Raw genomic sequence first — 19,682 nt, forward strand, 5'->3', positions numbered from 1 at the left:
AAAACATTGTTTAATTTATATTAATATGTATCACTTAAAAAATTTTAATGAAGATATTTATCTTAATTATGAAAATATACTAGCATGTTTTTTAATTTTTGGAACCTAACCCTCCTTTTCGTATTAGTTCTTTGTTTCGTATAACACGGATTCGCATAACATGGCAATTTTTTGGAACGTAACTACCGTGTTATACGGGGGTTACCTGTATGTACTGTATGTACATGAATTCATAAATTTAGATTACTTTTTTCTGTACTATATTAAAAACTAAAATTTATTTGTTTGTAAGCATAAAATAGATTCTTATTAACCATATATTATTAAAAAATGCATTTATAAATAAAATACAGAACTGGGAACCTAGTGATTTGTGGTTTAACCTAGTGATAAGTAAATTTGGAGACAAGTAAATTCGACTTACGTCGTGTTTTGACTTAAGTCGCCTCTCCTGGAACCAATTACTGACGTAAGGCGAGGTATACCTGTATTTGTTCCAGTGTCCCCAGAAACTGTTCTTCTGGCATACGTGGCATCGAATAAAATTAACACATCCGACAATGACCATCTGCAAGAAAGACGCCACTCGTGCCCAACAGGCCAGCAAGGATGTCAAAAGAGAAAGAATAACACTCAGACGCTCACGGAGCCTTAAAGGAAGAAAATATCAAAATGTATTAACTGCTGATGAAAACTTGAAATTGTCCTTTCATTTTATCAAGTAATTCAAGTGAAATTTCTTATCATGTACTAAGTTGTGCGCGAAATCCCACTGTTTATTTATCTGTCCATCTGACTGCAGTATCACCTAACAATACAATAGTAGTAGTGTAAACTTTGGAGGTAAATTACTCGCGACGGGTTGCACGTGCAGATGTGGTTCCTTTTGACTTCGCTCGTATGGGAGGTCTGCAATTTGGGGGTTGCAAATTCTTCATTCAGAGCTGCAATCTTACCAATTTACATACCTGATTTTCCATATAGCCAATCGTTCGGTAGCCCAACATTGTTGTTCTAAATCTTTCGAATATAACCATTCCGAAACCTTCACCCATTCCTCTCTGAAATTATATATTTACAAAATATCAATCTAAAATAGTTTAGAATGGAATTCCCGATAAAAAGTATTTTACATATTCATCCACGGAGTTAGGATTTCGTTCATTTTGATCTCAAAACTGTCAATACGCACTTATCCCACGTGTTTACGACTGTAATATAATTTCTCGAATAGCCGTCGTAAGACGCCAAAATCGGTGTCGCTCGCCCCCCAAAAAAAAATCTTTTTTTAATGTGAGAATTGAGCATTTCTTTTAAGAAATATTTTTAAATAAAATTATTTTTATTCTTGATAAATAAACAGAAATCATCTGCGAAGAGTTTCTTTAGAATCCATTTTTAAAACTCTTTCCGCCCTGTGGACACGTTTTTAGCAGACCCATTATGGGTTCGGCCAGGCGGCGAAGGACGGAAGTCGACATATTCGGTCGAACAACCCCAAAAAATTCGTGGGAATTTTTCGACCTGTCCGGATTCGATTTCAGGTTTCCCAGAACGAATGGTCGCGTTCGACCATCCGGCCATCTACTGCCTTGTGGGTACTAAGATGACCTCTTTTTTTTTTTTTAGCAAAACCTGTAAAGTACTTGTAACGTTCGGTGTTGTAGGCTCTACAGTTCCAGACGTGGGTTTGGCTAGGCCCACATTGCAGCGGCCGGGGGCGAGGATTTGGTCCCGAAACATCTGGGAAGGACCATCTCCAAAAAAATTCTGGAGCATTTCTATCTTCACAAGATGGCGGCTTAACGGCTTAAAGTATTGTATAGCTGTGTTTATATTATAAAAGAATAGTAAACTGTTTATTTAATGGACAAAATAATCTGATCTACAGGAAATTTTTTAACCTTTCACTGTGACAAATTCCTCCATGCAGCGTCATAGCTAAATAAAATTAAATTATTTGCATCAAGTACGGTTACTCCTTCAATAAAACATCACATAATTGACCCCCTCGTCGGCAAAATTTAAAATTTAAAAATGAAAATATAATGATGATCATTTTCTTGATACTCTTTCAAGATTCCCTTTTGTCCTGTCACTAAGCATGTGTACTCGTCGCGACGACCGATCGCATGTTGTAGATCGAACTATTATTGAATGAAAAAAATTAAAACTAGCTGCAACTAGCTGCAATTGTGTCATTGGTGCAAGTTCCTGCAATGTAAAACATAGTTTTCTGAATTTTGTACATTAATGACGCGGAATGTTTCGCTCTTTTTCTTGAATTTGTCTGGTGTTTTGAATATTGTTTGCATGTAGCATATAAGCTTGAAATCAAACTGTAGCAAGCGCATAGTGATAAAGAAAATAAAGAAATAAGATTCTGAAAAACGAATATACAGAAGGGTTTCCGTATAGAATTGGGTCTAATAGTCGATCAACCAAAGCCTGTTTTCGGTAGCTCAAATGATGAGAATACCGCTCGACAATTTTTCGAAAACTCAAGCATTTCTGCTGCTATTACAGGGGTTGATGAGGACTCGATTAAGCGTTTCCATGTCATATTGCAGACAATTTCGTGTGGCCATGAAATCGATTTCATAGAATTTCAAGATTATGCCTTACAGACAGCTCGTTACTTTGTGCAGTTATATCCGTGGTTCTGCATGCCAACTTCGGCACATAAGATATTGATTCATGGTGCAGAAGTGATAAATTCATCGGTATTGCCGATAGGGCAGATGTCTGAAGACGCTCAAGAGTCTACTAATAAATACATTAAAAAGTTTCGAGAAGATTTTGCAAGAAAAGTTCCCGAGTGAAAACAGTGGAAGACATTATTTTACGCCTATTATTAATATCCGATCCGTTTATTTCGAGTTTGTGCGAATTACCTCGAAAAAACTCAAAGTCATTGCTTCCAGAAGCAGTTTTATTGTTAGTTGCGCCACGTATACCAGCAAGTACAGGAAGCTCCAGCGATTTCAAAGTTGAATCATCTGATTGTGAATCAAATTATTCTTTGGATGACGATGCATGAACTTTTAATCAACTGATTGTATGTTTTATCGTATTAAACAATATATGGATTTATTTTGTACTTTTTCTATAAAAGTGGTTCGTGTTAAATCCGTCATTTTGTTTTTATTTCAAATTTTGACTTCGGATTCGTAATCAGCGATCCCGAAAACCTTCGAATACTGACTTTCAGCCAAATTGATAACGCTTTTGACTTTGGGATTCGGCCCCACTGTGCGTCGCAGCTGCCTAGTAATAGATAAAACTGCTATACTTGTTTCAATCATAGCTGTAGGTCGAACTTTGTTGTAATCGGACAGTTGTATCTGGGTGCGTAACTTTTTGTCAGTGAGCGCAAATTAGAATTTATTGGTACTGTAATGAATTATTCTTTGGATCTCTTTGTGAGTACCAACGAGCTAGAATATACTAGAGTGGCTGTGACCATGGTTACAGCCCTGTTAGTGGCAACGACGGGTACTACCAACGAGTTAGAATATTCTAGCTCGTTGCCTTTACACAACACAAATGCCACGTCTTCCTGACTAAAAAGAAGATGGTGGACGCATATTTAATTTTCCTCAAACACGGCGTCACTTCAGCCACTCTATGTAATATATTCTAGCTGGTTTGCGAGTACAAATATTTAAACTAGCGACACCAAGTTATAAATTAGTAAACCTGCCGATTATAAAGTGGTACCTAATTAATTAATAACATTTCGTTCGTACAAAAACTATTGCAAACTTTTTAAAATAAACCATTCTAAGATAATAAATAAAAGTACAAGATATATATATTTTTTAACCTGACAATATGTAGTCAGTCATACAATGCAAGAACAAACAGTAGTATTTTTTGGGTGTTCTCCAAATTTTAAATCACGCAATCATTGTACAATGTCCGTTCTAGGTCCTTCTTTTTTATAAAAGAAAGTTGACAGCGTTAACTACACTAATGATTGCTTATTTTATTTTATTTTTTTCACAATCCATTTCATATCAATGGGAAAAACAAGCGGAAAGAAGATAAACGCAGTTAAAAGTAATTATTTGCCGCCTCCAATACTATAATTAGTAGTTTTCTAAAATGACACTAGAGTGCGGGTCATTCGTTTTCATTCCGTACATAACATGCGCCACAAGTGTCAATAATTATTAATACTGTATAACAATTTAAAAAATGATTTTACAATAGAGAAATAAAACGATTTTATTAATAAAATTAAAGTTGAAATATTACCAAATATATAAATAAATTAATTAAAAATAATAATATTTAAAAGTTTAGTTTACTAAAGATGGCGGTAGTATCGGGATCGAGGATATATATACATTTCAAAATGTCTGATGCAGAAGCGTCCCAGGAGGCGCCAAATCAAAACAAGAAACTGAAAATGACGACTCAGAACTCCGATCATTCTACTCACAGTCATACGGAGGATTCGGGAGACGAAGTTGTAAGCATAAATAATGATTATATAATTTAGAAAAATGATATTTCTTCCATTTAAAATAGTCGTGTTTATATTATATATGTAGCGAGGTTAATACTCTTTTACCACGTGTTTGTGAAATTGACAAATTTTTTGATTCTCGCCAATTGGAGGACGGAGTCGATCAGTTTCGAGACAAAACAACTCAATTCTTTGTTTAATTTGACCGAAAAAGAAAAGATTAAGACGAAAGTAATCGATAATTTTGTAAAATGATTTGTTTTTTTTTTTTTGAGATAAAAAAATCAATAATCTCCCTTTTCCAGTCATTTACTTGCAGTTTCATCAATGGATTACCATTACTTTTCTTTTATTTATTTTGAAGTTTCTAAGTGATAATTTTGTGTTTATTTCATATTCTAGACGATTATTTTCTCCACTAGACTGAGAGAAGCATGTTTTTAAATCATTACTTTCAGACATAAAGTGTAGTAATATTCATGAATGCCATAAATGCAGGTCTGGAAAAAAGGGGGGGGTTATTTGGTTGGACTTTGGACACAAATTATGTGAGAAAGTGGTGAAAAGTCTGTTTTTTACTTGTGTTGTTAACCTTATTCGTATGTTTTTATGGCTTTTGGAGAAGGGTGGGGCTCCGTCTTGTCTTTCTCGTCGACTAAATATAAATATAAAATATCAATTGAGCCGGAAGTCCGCTGGTCTAAAATTGACAATTTAGATCTTGTAAATAGATGCGAAATGTTACTACTTCCGGTAACACTTCTTGTTAATTGTAAAGTTAGGTAGCGTAGTCGATTTAGAGTTTTAGTTAATTCCCTTGTTGATAATTTCTAAAACATGAATAAAAACTAATTCGTTGGAAGTTACCTTATTCCGTCTTTTACATTTAGCAATGTAAGATTAGCGTATTAAAACTTCTTTCTGTACTTTCGTACAACAGTGTATTAAAAAATATATAATTAAAGAAAGTAATAAAGGCATCGAAGTGAGAAAAATTAACTGAATATGAAACAAGATTGTAATTTTTTGGTCGAAACAATATTATGTAGTGGATTTGCACTGCTTCAAGAGAAGTATGATTTGATAATCACTGTTAAAATATATATTGCCTATTTAAATAAAGTGCACCAAATGTACCAACAAACTGGCAAAACTATAAATTCTTTACTTAAATGTTTTCTTCCATATACAATGGTTTTTATATTAACTACCATTATATCCAGTTTGGTATTGTATTAATAAATATTACTTATTATATAAATTGTAATTGGCGTATTTTGTATTCATAAACATTGTAGTTATTGCCGTAAAGTGCTTCTAATGTTATTGTAATAGACTTGTATTAGTAATAACTTCAAAATTTTTTATGTCAGTTATATTGCTGAATTGTCAAAATTGATAAAACTGGATGAAGGATGATGTAGAAACTTTGCATAAATATTCAATATTTGTTGACACTTGTTGAATTGAGTGAACTTGAATCAATTTTCCATAAATCAGTTATTCAAGTACAGTAAAATCTCAATGTAGTGTCTTCCTAAATAGTAGCATACTCAAAATTATTAATAAATACTCAGATCTTTCTCATAAATATTAAATAGAAAACTTTTAATATTTATAATGTATTATTTTGCATTGTAGATGATACTTTATCACCAAATCACAATTTTTAAGCTCCAGACTCAAATTTGTATGTGTACAATTTTTGTTTAAGATACTTTAGCGTAGCACCACACTCTGTTTAGTGATGATTTTTCTGTTGAAGATGATACAAAAATGCTGTATAGATATGATTTTTAAAATATTTATATCTTTTTTTAGGACGAAACTTCCAGCATTGGAAGTGCATCTACTGCCGACAACACTTCCAGAAGCGACACTCCGACCAACAGAGGAAGGAGAAGAGGGCGGGGACGATGGAAATATAAACACAGTAAACTTGCATATAAGTGTTCCATGTGGGTAAAGGTTAGTTAACAAAATATCAAAAGAATATTTTAAAATTTCTGACATTCTTTTAGAATTTAGGATTTCTCATCAGAGTATGTAGGATTCTGTATTCATTATCTCTCTTCCTTTTATTGGGAGAGATAAGGCTCAAATCTGATCTAAATTTTCATAAGTTTTCATGAATGGTTTGAAATATCACTTTCAATTCTTCACCTAATGCGTGCCAATTCTTTCACAATGAATAACATGGAGGCCTCTTATAGCTATATACGTGTTGGTACCTTACATCAACAAATCTAGTCCCATCATTTAATCATAGTTATATTCAGAACAGTATCTTTTAGTTAGTTTCTGACAAAGCATTTCAGAAGTTTGAAAATATTAAAATATCTGAAGGATCAACTCAGAGCAGCTGAAATCTGCTGTCTGTTTCTTTGACAGGTGGTAGTTGTTTTCTAAATGTTCCAAGTCAAACTATTTTTCAAATATTAATTTAAATTAACATATAACAGTGCACACTATTGTGCCGACTAAGAGATAGCATTATATATACAGAGAAAATAATTTAATTAGCCAGATCACTGAGGTTGCTAAGACATCAGCCTGATGCCCAGATTTGAAATTCAGAAATTTTGAGTCCCTTTGCCAAATCTGTCTACATCTGGTTGTCCTGCTGTATCGATTAGGTTGACCAAATTGTCAACCTAAAGATACAGTGATAGGCTCTTCTTGTTTAGAATTCTTGGATACCTCCAGCCATAATGTCACACTTCCACACTTCATTCATGCATTTATCAGTTTAATTCTTGCCAGGTAAAGTCAATATTGCCTATGGCATCCATGATGTTATATTTTTTCCAAAATTGCACCACATGAACATACATTTAAGGAAAGTACAGCGCTACGACAAATTGCCACCTTTTACTGATTGGTTTGTGTTTGGGGATAATCATATTATATACGAATCAATAAAATGCTGCGATAATTTGAATCGGCATAAATATTGAGCTTTTTTTAAGGCTTCAAGCAGACCGCGTTATATTGAATCAGCATTAATTGGGGTAGCATTAAGCAGGGTCTTACTGTATCATTTTTCAGCTAACAAAACATTTTTGAACTATAGTTAGTTAGTACAGTAATACCTCGACTTACGCTACCCTGACTTACGTGAACCCAGGATTATGCGATTTTCAAATCTCGTCAATTTGTCTTTTCTTTGAGTGCCATGCAACTCTTGATTACTCACTCCCCCCACACTATTGTTCAGCTTACATGTTCAGACATGTCATGCGGAATTGTTGCATAGCTACAATTTATTTTGTGTTATTTATTTCTGTGTTTGTTATATCTACGGAGACTTGAGAGACTCTATGTGGTGATTTCTTGTAACCGTGAATGAATCAAAAGACGAGATAAGATTAATGAGAACATTTATTAGCTTACTTACATTCGACTTGGATTTTACACAAATTGTGAAATTATACCCCGACTTATGCGATTATCGCTCGGTCCCACCTACAACGTAAGTTTGGGGTATTACTGTATAACGTGTAAATAAACACCAAAAATCAAGCAAAAGAAATATAAAATTTAACAAAAAACTAATGTTTTTGATGGCTTCTATCAATCATCAGGTTCCAACTGTTCTAAAAACAAACATACCAATTGAATAACAATTTTTATCAACAAAAATGATAGCTCAAAAGTTTTTAAATTAATCTGAAAAAATTTTAGAGCTATCATTATTTCCAGTTTTATTTTTAATAATTTTTCATTTATTATTATATATTTACTTACTTTTTAAAACTGATCATCGCATTATTCTTGAGTCTGTTTAAGAAAAATAGAATACTCTGTGCCAATTCCTCTTCTAATTCTGTTCTTCAGCTTATGCAGGTGCATCAGTTAATGACACACCATAGACACAGTGGAGGTTCTGTAAGATTATAATTGAATTGGAAAATTCATATCCTTTATCTTTTCTATGTCTTAGATAAATGGATATTTATTGTGTTGCATATGGCTTATATGAATAGATAATACCAAATAAAGTTTGTCTAATGGCTTGTAAGCATAATCTATGATGTTCACATAACAACAAAGTCACTTAAGAACTTATCTCCATAGTTAAGTGGTACATGCCTGTACTCTGCAATTTCAATAAGAAAATAACTATAAAAATCTTTTATAACAGGAAGACCATGGTCAACCTTTATTTGGTGTCCAGTTTAATCCACATTTAAAAGATGGTCACAACATTTTTGCCACTGTTGGAAGTAATAGAGTAAGATATTGGACAGTTTAATTTTAATTTTTACAATTTATAAATTATTTCTAAAAAACTGTTTAAATTTAAAATTTATTTTTGTAGATAACAATATATGAATGTTTAGAAGGTGGGGGAATTAAATTATTGCAAGCGTATGCCGATCCTGATGTATCCTTAACCTTTTATTTGTAGTATTTTTAATAATTTTATCTTAAACCTTGACTTATTCGAAGCCAGACGAAAACTTTTATACATGTGCATGGTCTTACGATGATGTTACCGGCTATCCTTTACTGGCAGCTGCTGGAACTAGAGGCGTTATACGTATTTTGAGTCCTGCGGTTATGCAGTGTATCAAGGTCAGAATTAAAATGTTTTTATAGAAGATTTGTATTTAAATATAAGTTAAGTATTAATGAATAGTGATTTTTTTTTTTTATTTTACAGCACTATATTGGACATGGTAATGCTATTAACGAATTGAAATTTCATCCTCTTGATTGTAATCTGTTGCTTTCAGTGAGTAAAGGTAATTATCAAATTAGTGAAATAAACAAATTCAATTTTATTTTTTGGTTATTGATGTAAACAGATTTAATTACGTGCAGATCATGCGCTTAGACTTTGGAATATAAAAACCGACCAATGCATAGCGATATTTGCGGGAGTAGAAGGTCATCGAGATGAGGTTTTAAGTGCTGTAAGTATTGTGATAAATACTTTCTAATAAATCAGAGAACAACAACAACGTTGTAAATTATTAAAATATTCTTTTTTGATTAATAAAATGAATTATTATTTTATTTAAATGTTTATCTATACTAATATTATAAAGAGGTAATGTTTGTATGTAAGTAAGTTTGGATGCAGCAGGTAATCTCCAAAACTACTCATCCGATTTCGAAAATTTTTTCACCAATATTTAGAATGGAACTTCAGGGTGGACATAGGCTGTATATTATTCCGTTAAACATAGGGGATGGACAGTTCTTTACAGTAAGCCTTACGGGGAAGGCTTACTGTGAAGAACTTCACTTCTATTATACTATTTTAGATGCGGTTTTTTGCATTTTTGATTGCATTTTAATAGGGTACGTCAACAGAATGTACACTAAGAAGGGATTTTTCGATATTCCCCCGGGGGGAGAGGGACAGGATTAAGGCTTACTGTGAAGAACTTCACTTCTATTATACTATTTTAGATGCGATTTTTTGCGTTTTTGATTTCATTTTAATAGAGTACGTCAACACAATGTATACTAAGAAGGGATTTTTTGATATTTTCCCCGCGGGGGAGAAGGACAAGATTAAGGTTTACTGTGAAAAACTTGGCTTCTATTATACTATTTTAGATGCGGGTTTTTGCGCTTTTGATTGCGTTTTAATAGGGTACGTCAAGAGAATGTACACTAAGAAAAAATTTTTCGAAAAATTTCCCCCACGAGGGAAGTGTTATACATTTATAATAGATACATTTTGAGCCACAACAAGGCGTGGCGGGGTCTGCTAGTCTTTATTATAAATTACTATTGAGTTTGTCTAATATTTCTACATACGAAACTATGTAGCAATACAAATTTATTACAAAGAGGCAACCTTTTGAGCAGTTAAACTATATTCAAACGAATAATTTTCATTGGTGAATGACCATCTTGAGGTTCCAAAGATTGAACTAATATGAAATACAAATTCTAGAATACAAGTGCTTGCATTTACAACAGTGCAGCTGCAAGCCTTTTATTTCTAACTCTCATCTTATGGGCACTAAGAGGGCCTATTTATGCCAGGTCACAGTGGGGTGACAAGGTACTCAATGTACCCAGACAGATCTTTTTCAGATCTGGGGTTTTTGACAAATTCAATCCCAGGTTCCCAGAGCAGTAGGATTTTATGCTGTTCCATAGTAAGTATTGCAGATCAATTTAGAAGGAATTTCTTTAAAGAGTTCTGTTCTTTAGTGACATTTCAGTTCATGAGTTTTAGACACACATGTTGAGAATTTCTTTCTTTCTTTTTTTTTTTTATTGTTGACCAATGTATAATATAGCTTTTTTTTTTTTTCTAGGATTTTGATTTACTTGGAGAGAAAATAGTATCGTGTGGAATGGACCACTCTCTAAAAATTTGGCAATTAAAAAAGGAAAAATTAGATACAGCAATTCAAGATTCTTATACATATAATCCTAGCAAAACTAACAAGTATGTTGATTAGAATTTAATCTCTTAACTGTGTGGGGGGGATAAGTAGTAAAGTCCTTTTATACTGTTAAATGCAGATAGCTACAGTTACAAATGTGATTTAGAACATAGTCACTTTACTATAGCTGTACAAGGTGATATCACTTGCACTTCCCGTAGCGTTAAAATTTGGAAGTTAGTATATCTGTCGTGAAAACAGTACACAATATGGAAAAATGCCAATTACAAGTTGTACAGCACAACTGATTGCATACGAAAGAACACACTTATATTCTCTGTACACAAACGGTATGAATAGAAAGCATGAAATGTTAATGTACACATCAAACACACAGTAAAAATGTGTTTCTTTTGTGTGTTGATTCATGTTTCTTATTCATTTCTCATGCATTTTATGTTGTGTATTTCTCATTTTTCTATGTCTTAATGCTGAATTCATTATTGTGTTATGTTGTATTGCTCACGTGTCCATGTATAAGGACTTTACTATGCACCCTTGTATAACCTATTTATATTTATGCTTTAAAGTTTTTAATTTTTGAATATATTTTATAGACCTTTTGATACCGTAAAGCACCATTTTCCTGATTTTACTACTCGTGACATTCACCGCAATTATGTAGACTGTGTGCGTTGGCTGGGAAATTTTGTATTGTCGAAGGTCGGTCGGTTGTTTTAATTTTTGTTTACTTGATGAAATTGGAATTTTATTATAAATATTTATATTACAGTCATGTGAAAATTGTATTGTTTGCTGGAAGCCAGGACAACTAGAGCAGAATGAATTAAAACACACGGATACTCTTGTAACTATACTTCATCGTTATGAATTTAAAGAATGTGAAATTTGGTTCATGAGGTTCTCCTTGGATGCGGAACATAAAGTTTGTATTATATGCAAAATAGTACACAAGTAGTTCTTTGTTAACATGTCTGATACATTTCTTAAAAGTGATATATTAAGTGAAAATACATTAAGCAAAATTATACAGGGTGCTTTTGAAAAGTTACTGTGCAATGAAAAATTCACATAATCACTCATAGGTTCCAGACCTCGTTCCCCAGATTTTTATCTTGGGTGCTCTGAAAGGATGGGTATATAAGAACAATCTGCACACTCTGGAGGAACTTACTGCAAGACTGCAATTACCCAACACATCAAATGGATCATTTCTGCCACCCTCCAGAGTGTTTGACAGTATGCTGCATGTTGTGCAGATATGACTTAAAGCCTCTAAGGGACATTTCCAGCATTGCTGTAGGAGAAACTGGAATATTCATGGTCCTACACACCTGGAATGTCGGTGATTTTTGTTAGTGTCCGTTTTTTTTTATGGGTATATATCCCCGTAAAAATTTAGATGATGATGATTATTAGATACCTTCTTGGTTCCTGATCTCTACATTTGTTTTTATTCAGTTTTTGTTATTTATATAACTCAGGATGATGAGTTATGTGCCTATCATCATACAAAAGATACTTCTATCTTTACATAATGAAAGGCATTAACATTATAACAAATTTGCTATTTTGCCATTCATGATGATTAAGGACATTCACTAAATGCTTTGTTTTTTTTTTTTAGTATTAAAAAATGCTTTTGTAACATCCAAATTATGCTTTAAAATGCTTTTTTTTTCCTAGCAAGAATAAACAAATTTTCTAAATACTTGGAAAATGTTATTTTTTTAATCAAATATTAATTGAAAGGTATAGTAAAGTAGTAGAATTAATAGTAATTTTAACTACTTTGTGGAGAGAAGTATTCTTTAGTCATGCTGTCTTTTGTTTCATATGCTTTGCCAAAGAGACATGCCATTGAATGGTTGATTTTTTTTTTTCTCATAAGATATCGTTTGAAGATAATAACTACAGTATAAACATCCTGACTCTACAGTAAGAAAATTCATACAACTACAATTTTGCAGAAATACTTACGTTCGGCATCATATTTATCTTACTTCCAATCTCAAACCAGTCATTAATTCTATGAAACACAAAAACTAAATCTATCAATGATTTCACCTGCTTACAGTTTAATCTCATCGTCAATCAATCATTAAATAATTATTTTTATTTTTTTAAAAATTGATGTAAAATGTTTTTGATTGGCCTTGATGATGGATTTAATCAATTGATGACAAAGAAAGACACTGAATAAAACCATTACAACTGATTTTGAGATTGGTCAAAATGGGCAGAGTGACTAAGAGTGTAATTAAGGTATTAGTTATGCAATACCTCTAGTAATCTTCTCCAGAATTTACTAATTATAGTACAAAAATTATACTAATTATACTAATTATAGTACAAAAATTATAGTACAGTACCAAAACAACTAAAAATGCAAAAGTTGGCATAACTTTTATTTACTGACATAGGTCGTTCAAACTCCTCTTTCTATCTGAAAGTAATACTCTCTCTCCATTATGAGCAATGCATTTGTGCCATTGTCAAACCAAATTCTGGAATCCCATTACAAAAGAATTCAGGTTTGCACTTCATTCAGTGGTCCCCATTTACCAACCGGCCTAAAACTAATGTCCTCTTCATTGGATCAAACAGACAGAAGTCGGGACGATCTTCGCGGAAGATTTGATGACATGGGCAAGGCATGGCCGTAAAGAATTGGGTACAACAATGCACACCTGAATTTTTCAGAGGATTCCAGAGTTGGGTTTAGCAATGGCACAAATGCATTTTTTATAATACTTGGCAGTGCCCTTTTTTTTTTTTTTTTTTTTTGTAGAGGAAAAGTTACTTTGTCAAACAAATGCAATTTGAACCTGTATCAGTAAAGTTATACCCTTTTGCATCAGCTTTGGTACGGCCCTCGTATCCATAATTAATAGCATTAAAACAAAACTGGAACATGTTAACAAGGATTATCTGTAACTATTATGGCTTTCTTAAGCTATAAGTAATTGAATGAATAATAATAAAAATGAGATTTATAGTTTGGTAAATTTTTTTAGATCCTGGCACTTGGGAATCAGGTCGGGCGCACTTATGTATGGGATATAGACGTCGATGATCCAACCACCGCAAGGTGAGATTCTTTTATTTCCCTTAAATTTTAGTTTATTCTGGTATGTATTAAGTCTCAATGTGGTTTTCTAGGTGCACGATTCTCACTCATGCTAAGTGTACAGGTGCAATCAGACAAACTAGCTTAAACAGAGACGGGAGTTTGCTTCTCTGTGTATGCGATGATGCAACTGTATGGAGATGGGATAGAATCAGTCATTAACGACGGACGGATGTTAATGCAATCAAATTTTTTAATGAGAAATTTCATTAGTAAATCTTTTTGTAAAACCTATTTCCTTTTTGTTGAAATAGAACTCTACACAAGTTTACAAGTGTTTTTTATACAGTATTATTCTACAATTTATATGATTTTTTTTTAATTCGGTAAATAAAATACTGCTGAAGGTGAACAGATGTTAATTTATTTTAATTAAATTTTCTATTCTTCTCATAATTAGTTAAATACACAGTTCAAGAATTGAAGCTTCAAAGTTTCACTATCAGATGGTAGCACAATTAAATAAATTTTTAAAAATTCTTTCAATGTTTTGCTCAATTTTCTTAATTTTTAAATATTTATTTAATGATGATAACCAATTTTTTCAATTTAAATGTTTAAATTATGTAGAAATTACTTGTTTTTTTAATTTCTACAAATTTAAAATTTTTTAAAATTTTCCAACAGATGGCAGCACCGATCACAGTATGAAACGGTTTTTTTCTATATACAGTATTTATTATTATTCAAACAATGATAAAATTATTATAAAAAATAGCACATAATAGAAGTAGCCATCGACATCATATTGAGATTATTAAATATTTTTAAAATACGGCAACAGATGGCAGAAAATACGAAATAAATTTTATTTAAATTCTTTTTAAAAGTTTATTAAAAATTTAAGTTAATTAAAAATATTAATATTTTATAATTTTAATATTCAAAGAAATGATTATAAATATTTAAAAATAAAATCACTTAATAAAAAGTAATGTTACGGAAATTATTAACGTTCACAACACGTCTTTCAAACTTTAAGGAGCGTTGACTTGTCTCCGACTTTTCTTATTCGAGGGGACGATCTTCTTGTCATATCGGAAGAGTCTTTGATGAATTGATGCAAGGAATAAGAAGGGGAAAAAAAAGGATCGGGACCACACCCTTCTCTCTAGGTTATGAAAAATCGCCCGAGGCTACCAATTTTGTTTTCTTTCTCGTTCGTCAATGGTTTTTGAAGTAGTTTTCTTGAAAGGCCGACGTTCATTGGTCGATGTTTGTTTTGACTCTGGCATGACGTCTCGTTCTGCTCGACTTCTCGGCTTTACAGAAAAGCGCTATTGTGTTTTCCCATTCCGTATTGACTTCGACACAATTACGAGACCGCGTGAAGTCGAGACTTTTCACAATAACTCGTTTATATGGCCGTGTTGGAGAATATTTCTCAAACTTGCCCTTCCCCCTCTTCTTATTTTAAATAAGTAAACTCCCCCCCCCGCTTCCAGGATTCGAATTCGGACTCCCCGCTTCGCGTTGGCATTGCGAATTTTCTCTCTCCGAAGTTTAAAGTTCGCTCGGTATACGATATCTTTTTGACGTTCATATTGGCGAGAATCGTTTCATCTGATGACGTCATTGTCCCTTTTATAAAAAAGATGACCTCACGCTTGACCTTTGCTGCGGAGAAGCTATGAACTAGAATGCAAAGACATAAATATCAACTGTAAACGGTTGGATAAATGCTCGTCTATGTTCTGTTCTTGCCACTTTTTGAATTATAGAAAGTTTATTTTAAAAATATATATTTAAATTAATCCGTTTTAATTTTCAAAATAAACACGTCGTCATACTAACCGTACTGTTACGGTTACGAACGTCAGACAGTGACGTCATTGACCATATCATAAAGTATGAATAAATAAAAGATATTTTTTTCTTTTTAAAGTCTAGTTTAGTTTCAAGTTTATCGAAGAATGTAATAATTTGCTATTTTTATGTGAATGTATGGAATATTTGTATTAAAAATGTATGTTAAAAAAAGCAGACGACATTTGTAGAGAATTAGTGACGTCACTCGGTAAGTTTTATTATTACGGCGTTACATAAAATGTCGGGAATTTTTAAACGTATTTTTTTATATTATAAACGTGTTTTCGGTGTAAACAAATTAAATCTGGGCTTCAATTTAAAATAACAAATTTTATCAAATTCTTAATACTTTGTACGAAATTAGAGCACAATCTGAATCATGTGAACGGTGTGTTTAATCACGTGACTATTTAATTATATTTAAAAATTAAATATTTGTCTCGCTTGTTTGTTTTATTATCGAATTAATGCAACAAAACAAGATAAAGATAACATATTTTAAGATGTAAATAAATTTCCAGGTGTTAACGTTTAATTCTAAAATTAGATACGAAGCGTCACGTGATCTTTTTTTGACTCGATCGAATCACGTGATATCGGAATTTAAAAGCTGCTACAAATTAGTCATTAAAAGTTAAAATTAGAATTAATTATAATTATTTCGAGCCATTTTATTTTTTAAATTGGCAAGAGAATAAATAAAAGAAAGACGTTTAATATACATAAACAAAGCAGATGACGTCTAATGTCAACCGGATATGACACAATAGTTAATTAAAAAAGTATTTGAATTTTTAAATCATACGGTGACATCTATCGGAGAAAGTATCCTTTATTATAATTTTAATTTCTCCTGTTTAATTAGACAATTGTCCGATTTCCTTTAGCGTGATTCACGTTCGTGATTAATAACATCTGCGTGATAAAGACAAATATTTGTGACTCGTGACCAGTAGACTGTTGCATTAACAATCAAACGTTACATATCGTGGTCGACGTACCTAGAGGAATGTCGAAAAAATCAAAAAAATTTCGCCATTTTTCCTTTATATAAATCGTGTTTTACCATAATTTCCAAGTCGCGAAAAGAAAAGAAAAAAAAAATGTTACTACGGGAGCCATTTCCGTTCCCCGTAGCGACATTCTCACTTTGAACCTCGGACCTGCCCTTCCTGTCACCTTTTCTTCAAAAGGAGGGACGAGTTTGGCATTTACTACGACGGATAATTCTAACTTTCTGTACTGCTAGAATTCCCAATTTGTTTCATTCTCGACGGTAAAAGTGGCTGCGACAAGAGTTTAAGGTCCGAAGTAGGGGATTTTCGGGCTTAAATCGCCGGTTTTTTTTAAAGTCTTAATTACAAAGAAAATGACCACCCAGATTGTCCTTCCTTAGAGGAAACAGATGGAAGACATACTAAGAGATTAGATGAAAGTTTACACCGGATGAAGAATGGCATTGTGCTTTCTTCATTCGGCCAAGATTTTAAGTATTAAATATGGTAATACTGTTGAAATCACACACACACACACAAAAAAGGAATTCGAGATGAAGATCCAAGAGCGAGAAAACCCCCCAAAAAAGTCCAGAATCTATTGAATTCTTACGCTATTTATACATTTTGATTTAGTGCATAACATAAAAATAAATATGTTCCCCCCGACTGGTTTAATAAATAGAAAATTTTTGACATGATCTGCATTTTTCTTTCACTCGACTCGCGATTTATGATGATAGACGAAACCTTACTACGTTTATATATATTTATATATTTTGTTTTATTTAATAACTTTTATGCCAAAATTTATGTACGTTATAATGGAATTTAACATAAATTTTGTTTCTCGACTGGTTGCATTTTTTTCCTTTTTTAAAATATAATATCCGGGGATTAGAACTGAATAAAGGCCTTGGTATAATGTAAATCTTTTTTTTTAATGATTTAATGTATGGCACTTGGCATAATGTAAATTATATAATTGCATAATTAGGCCTACGTTTAATTATGCTTTGAATGTAATATTTACTGCCATAATTTGCCTTAAGTTCCTGGTAGTTAGCATAGGTTTGTTCAAGAATTTACAAACTGTTGGAGAAATTCATGAATAAATTTGGATATTCATGAGATCCTCGGATTGCGTCTTGGGCCTCACAAATACGAGGCCCTAACGCCTCTCCTAAAGCCATGAGATATGAATAAAATTAATAAAAAAACGAACAAAACCAGGCTTGCCATTTATCATACACAAATATGAATAGTTGTATTTTTACATAAGACTGAAATTTGGAGCCCGGTTATCCCTTCTGGCTCCTTTATCTGGGCATATGTATACTATATATACATTACAAATTAATTGTTTTTTTTTTGTATTTTTAATGTGTTGAATTTTCCTTAAGAGATCAATAATAATTATATGTTAGAACAAAATTAATAAATAAACAATTTAATTTTAAGTGAGGCCCGGATAGAGGAAGCTCTCAAGGCCATTTGGCCCTGGACCCATACAGAGAGGCCCAAACTTTAGTTTTATATAAAAACGTGGCATAAAAATAATTGTTAAAAATTCTGTTTGTATTTTTCGAAGAATTAAACCCAGGCCCTAATTTACGCCAAAGTGGAATACGCTACGCTTTAGGGTCCCACACTTTTATATTTATTATATTTTAAAGGGAAAGAACAGCTTTATGTAATGGGTTAGTCACAACGAAACCAAATTCGATTCTGGTGGGACCCCACGTTTTTGATTGTCCCAGGCCCCATCGTGCCCTGCATATAATATACATATGTGTGTGTGTGTGTGTGTATGACACATTTTAAATCAAGATTCAACAAACCTCATTCACACGGTAGACGAATTTAATCCGGTTTGACTCGAATTAATATTTATAATATGCAAAAAAAAAATCTGACTGAATTATATATATTTGCTGTACATGATATACTTAATTAGCATAATTAAACAATTATAATTTAATTAATAAAATAATAAATCGCAATTAAATTTTGGCACAAAATTCATAAACAAAAGGGGACATCTTAATGAAGAATTTAATAGAAAATTTTAGAGAGAACAAAAAATAAAATAAAATAAAAAAATAAATAAAATAAAATTTTTTTGTGAAATTTTCCTTAAAGAAAATATTTCCTTCTATATAATTATGATTATAATTATAATTATTTTCCTTACTCTATTAAATTTTTTTGTTATTATTATTATATTTTTTAAATATATTTTTCTTAATATTATTCATTTATTTTGTTTCGCAAATTTGTGTAGAAATAAGGAAAAATATTTTTCTAAATTTGGTTTGTTCTTTGAAGCATCGTTGAGTCTTTAGAAATATTTTTATTTATTTATTTTTTACCTTTTACTTTCGTCCTTTTTGTGTTTTCGGGTAATCGAAAATAAAGGCAAAGAAGAAAGAAAAGAAAAAAAAGTAATAATAAAAGTAGGGAAAAACTGCTTCGTGTATTTTTGTCATAATAGGGAAATTTCCCTAATTTATTCTTAAATCAGGGAATTTTTATTAGGGAAATTCCCCGAAATAAAAAATTTTTTCTTCTAATTTAAGAATAAATTATAAAAATTTAAGAATATTTTAAAGTAAATTAAAGTTATTTATTTATTATTTTTATTAATGAATCTAAAATTTTTATTCCCTGTTCGAATAATTAATATATTTTAATTTTTATTGGCATTTGAGACGTCGTGCGCGAATACGTTAATTTGATTGGTTGTCGTTCTGGATATTTTGTAAAATCGTCCAATAGGATTCTGCGTTACTTCGCTCGATTTAATTTTAAATTATAAAATAAAATAAAAATTATTAAGTAATAAAAAAGCAATTTTACGAATTATTATTATTATTATTTAAAATTTATGTAATATA

General features: G+C 31.8%; 2 protein-coding genes across 2 annotated transcripts in view; one reads left to right on the forward strand and one right to left on the reverse strand.

Annotated features, from left to right (window-relative positions):
- Positions 1 to 1,257, reverse strand: part of LOC111624898 — a 14,131-nt gene extending 12,874 nt beyond the window's left edge. Inside the window, exons 1-2 of the mRNA XM_023367879.1 lie at positions 1,134 to 1,257; positions 969 to 1,061 (exon numbers count right to left, since the gene is read on the reverse strand). Of these exons, the coding sequence (XP_023223647.1) occupies positions 969 to 1,061; positions 1,134 to 1,165 (125 nt within the window). The 5' untranslated portion in view covers positions 1,166 to 1,257. The remainder of the gene's footprint in view (positions 1 to 968; positions 1,062 to 1,133) is intronic.
- Positions 1,258 to 4,352: 3,095 nt separating this feature from the next.
- LOC111624900 (polycomb protein eed-A-like) lies at positions 4,353 to 14,468 on the forward strand. The gene is made up of 12 exons (XM_023367880.1): positions 4,353 to 4,477; positions 6,296 to 6,442; positions 8,619 to 8,708; positions 8,796 to 8,861; positions 8,927 to 9,052; positions 9,141 to 9,222; positions 9,302 to 9,393; positions 10,759 to 10,892; positions 11,448 to 11,553; positions 11,624 to 11,776; positions 13,869 to 13,942; positions 14,014 to 14,468. Exons 1-12 carry the CDS (start codon positions 4,361 to 4,363, stop codon positions 14,141 to 14,143), a joined length of 1,317 nt encoding a protein of 438 aa, XP_023223648.1. The 5' UTR covers positions 4,353 to 4,360; the 3' UTR covers positions 14,144 to 14,468.
- Positions 14,469 to 19,682: the final 5,214 nt, after the last annotated feature.

Source organism: Centruroides sculpturatus, unplaced genomic scaffold (assembly GCF_000671375.1).
Source record: "Centruroides sculpturatus isolate CEXI.00-Female unplaced genomic scaffold, Cexi_2.0 scaffold408, whole genome shotgun sequence".
Classification (NCBI taxonomy): Eukaryota; Metazoa; Arthropoda; class Arachnida; order Scorpiones; family Buthidae; genus Centruroides; species Centruroides sculpturatus.

Coding starts and splice junctions, on each gene's coding strand:
- LOC111624900 (XM_023367880.1), top strand. CDS start 4,361: ATGTCTGATGCAGAAGCGTCCCAGGAGGCGCCAAATCAAAACAAGAAA. Junction 9,223..9,301: donor GTTGCTTTCAGTGAGTAAAG/GTAATTATCAAA, acceptor AATTACGTGCAG/ATCATGCGCTTAGACTTTGG. Junction 11,554..11,623: donor GAAATTTTGTATTGTCGAAG/GTCGGTCGGTTG, acceptor TTTATATTACAG/TCATGTGAAAATTGTATTGT.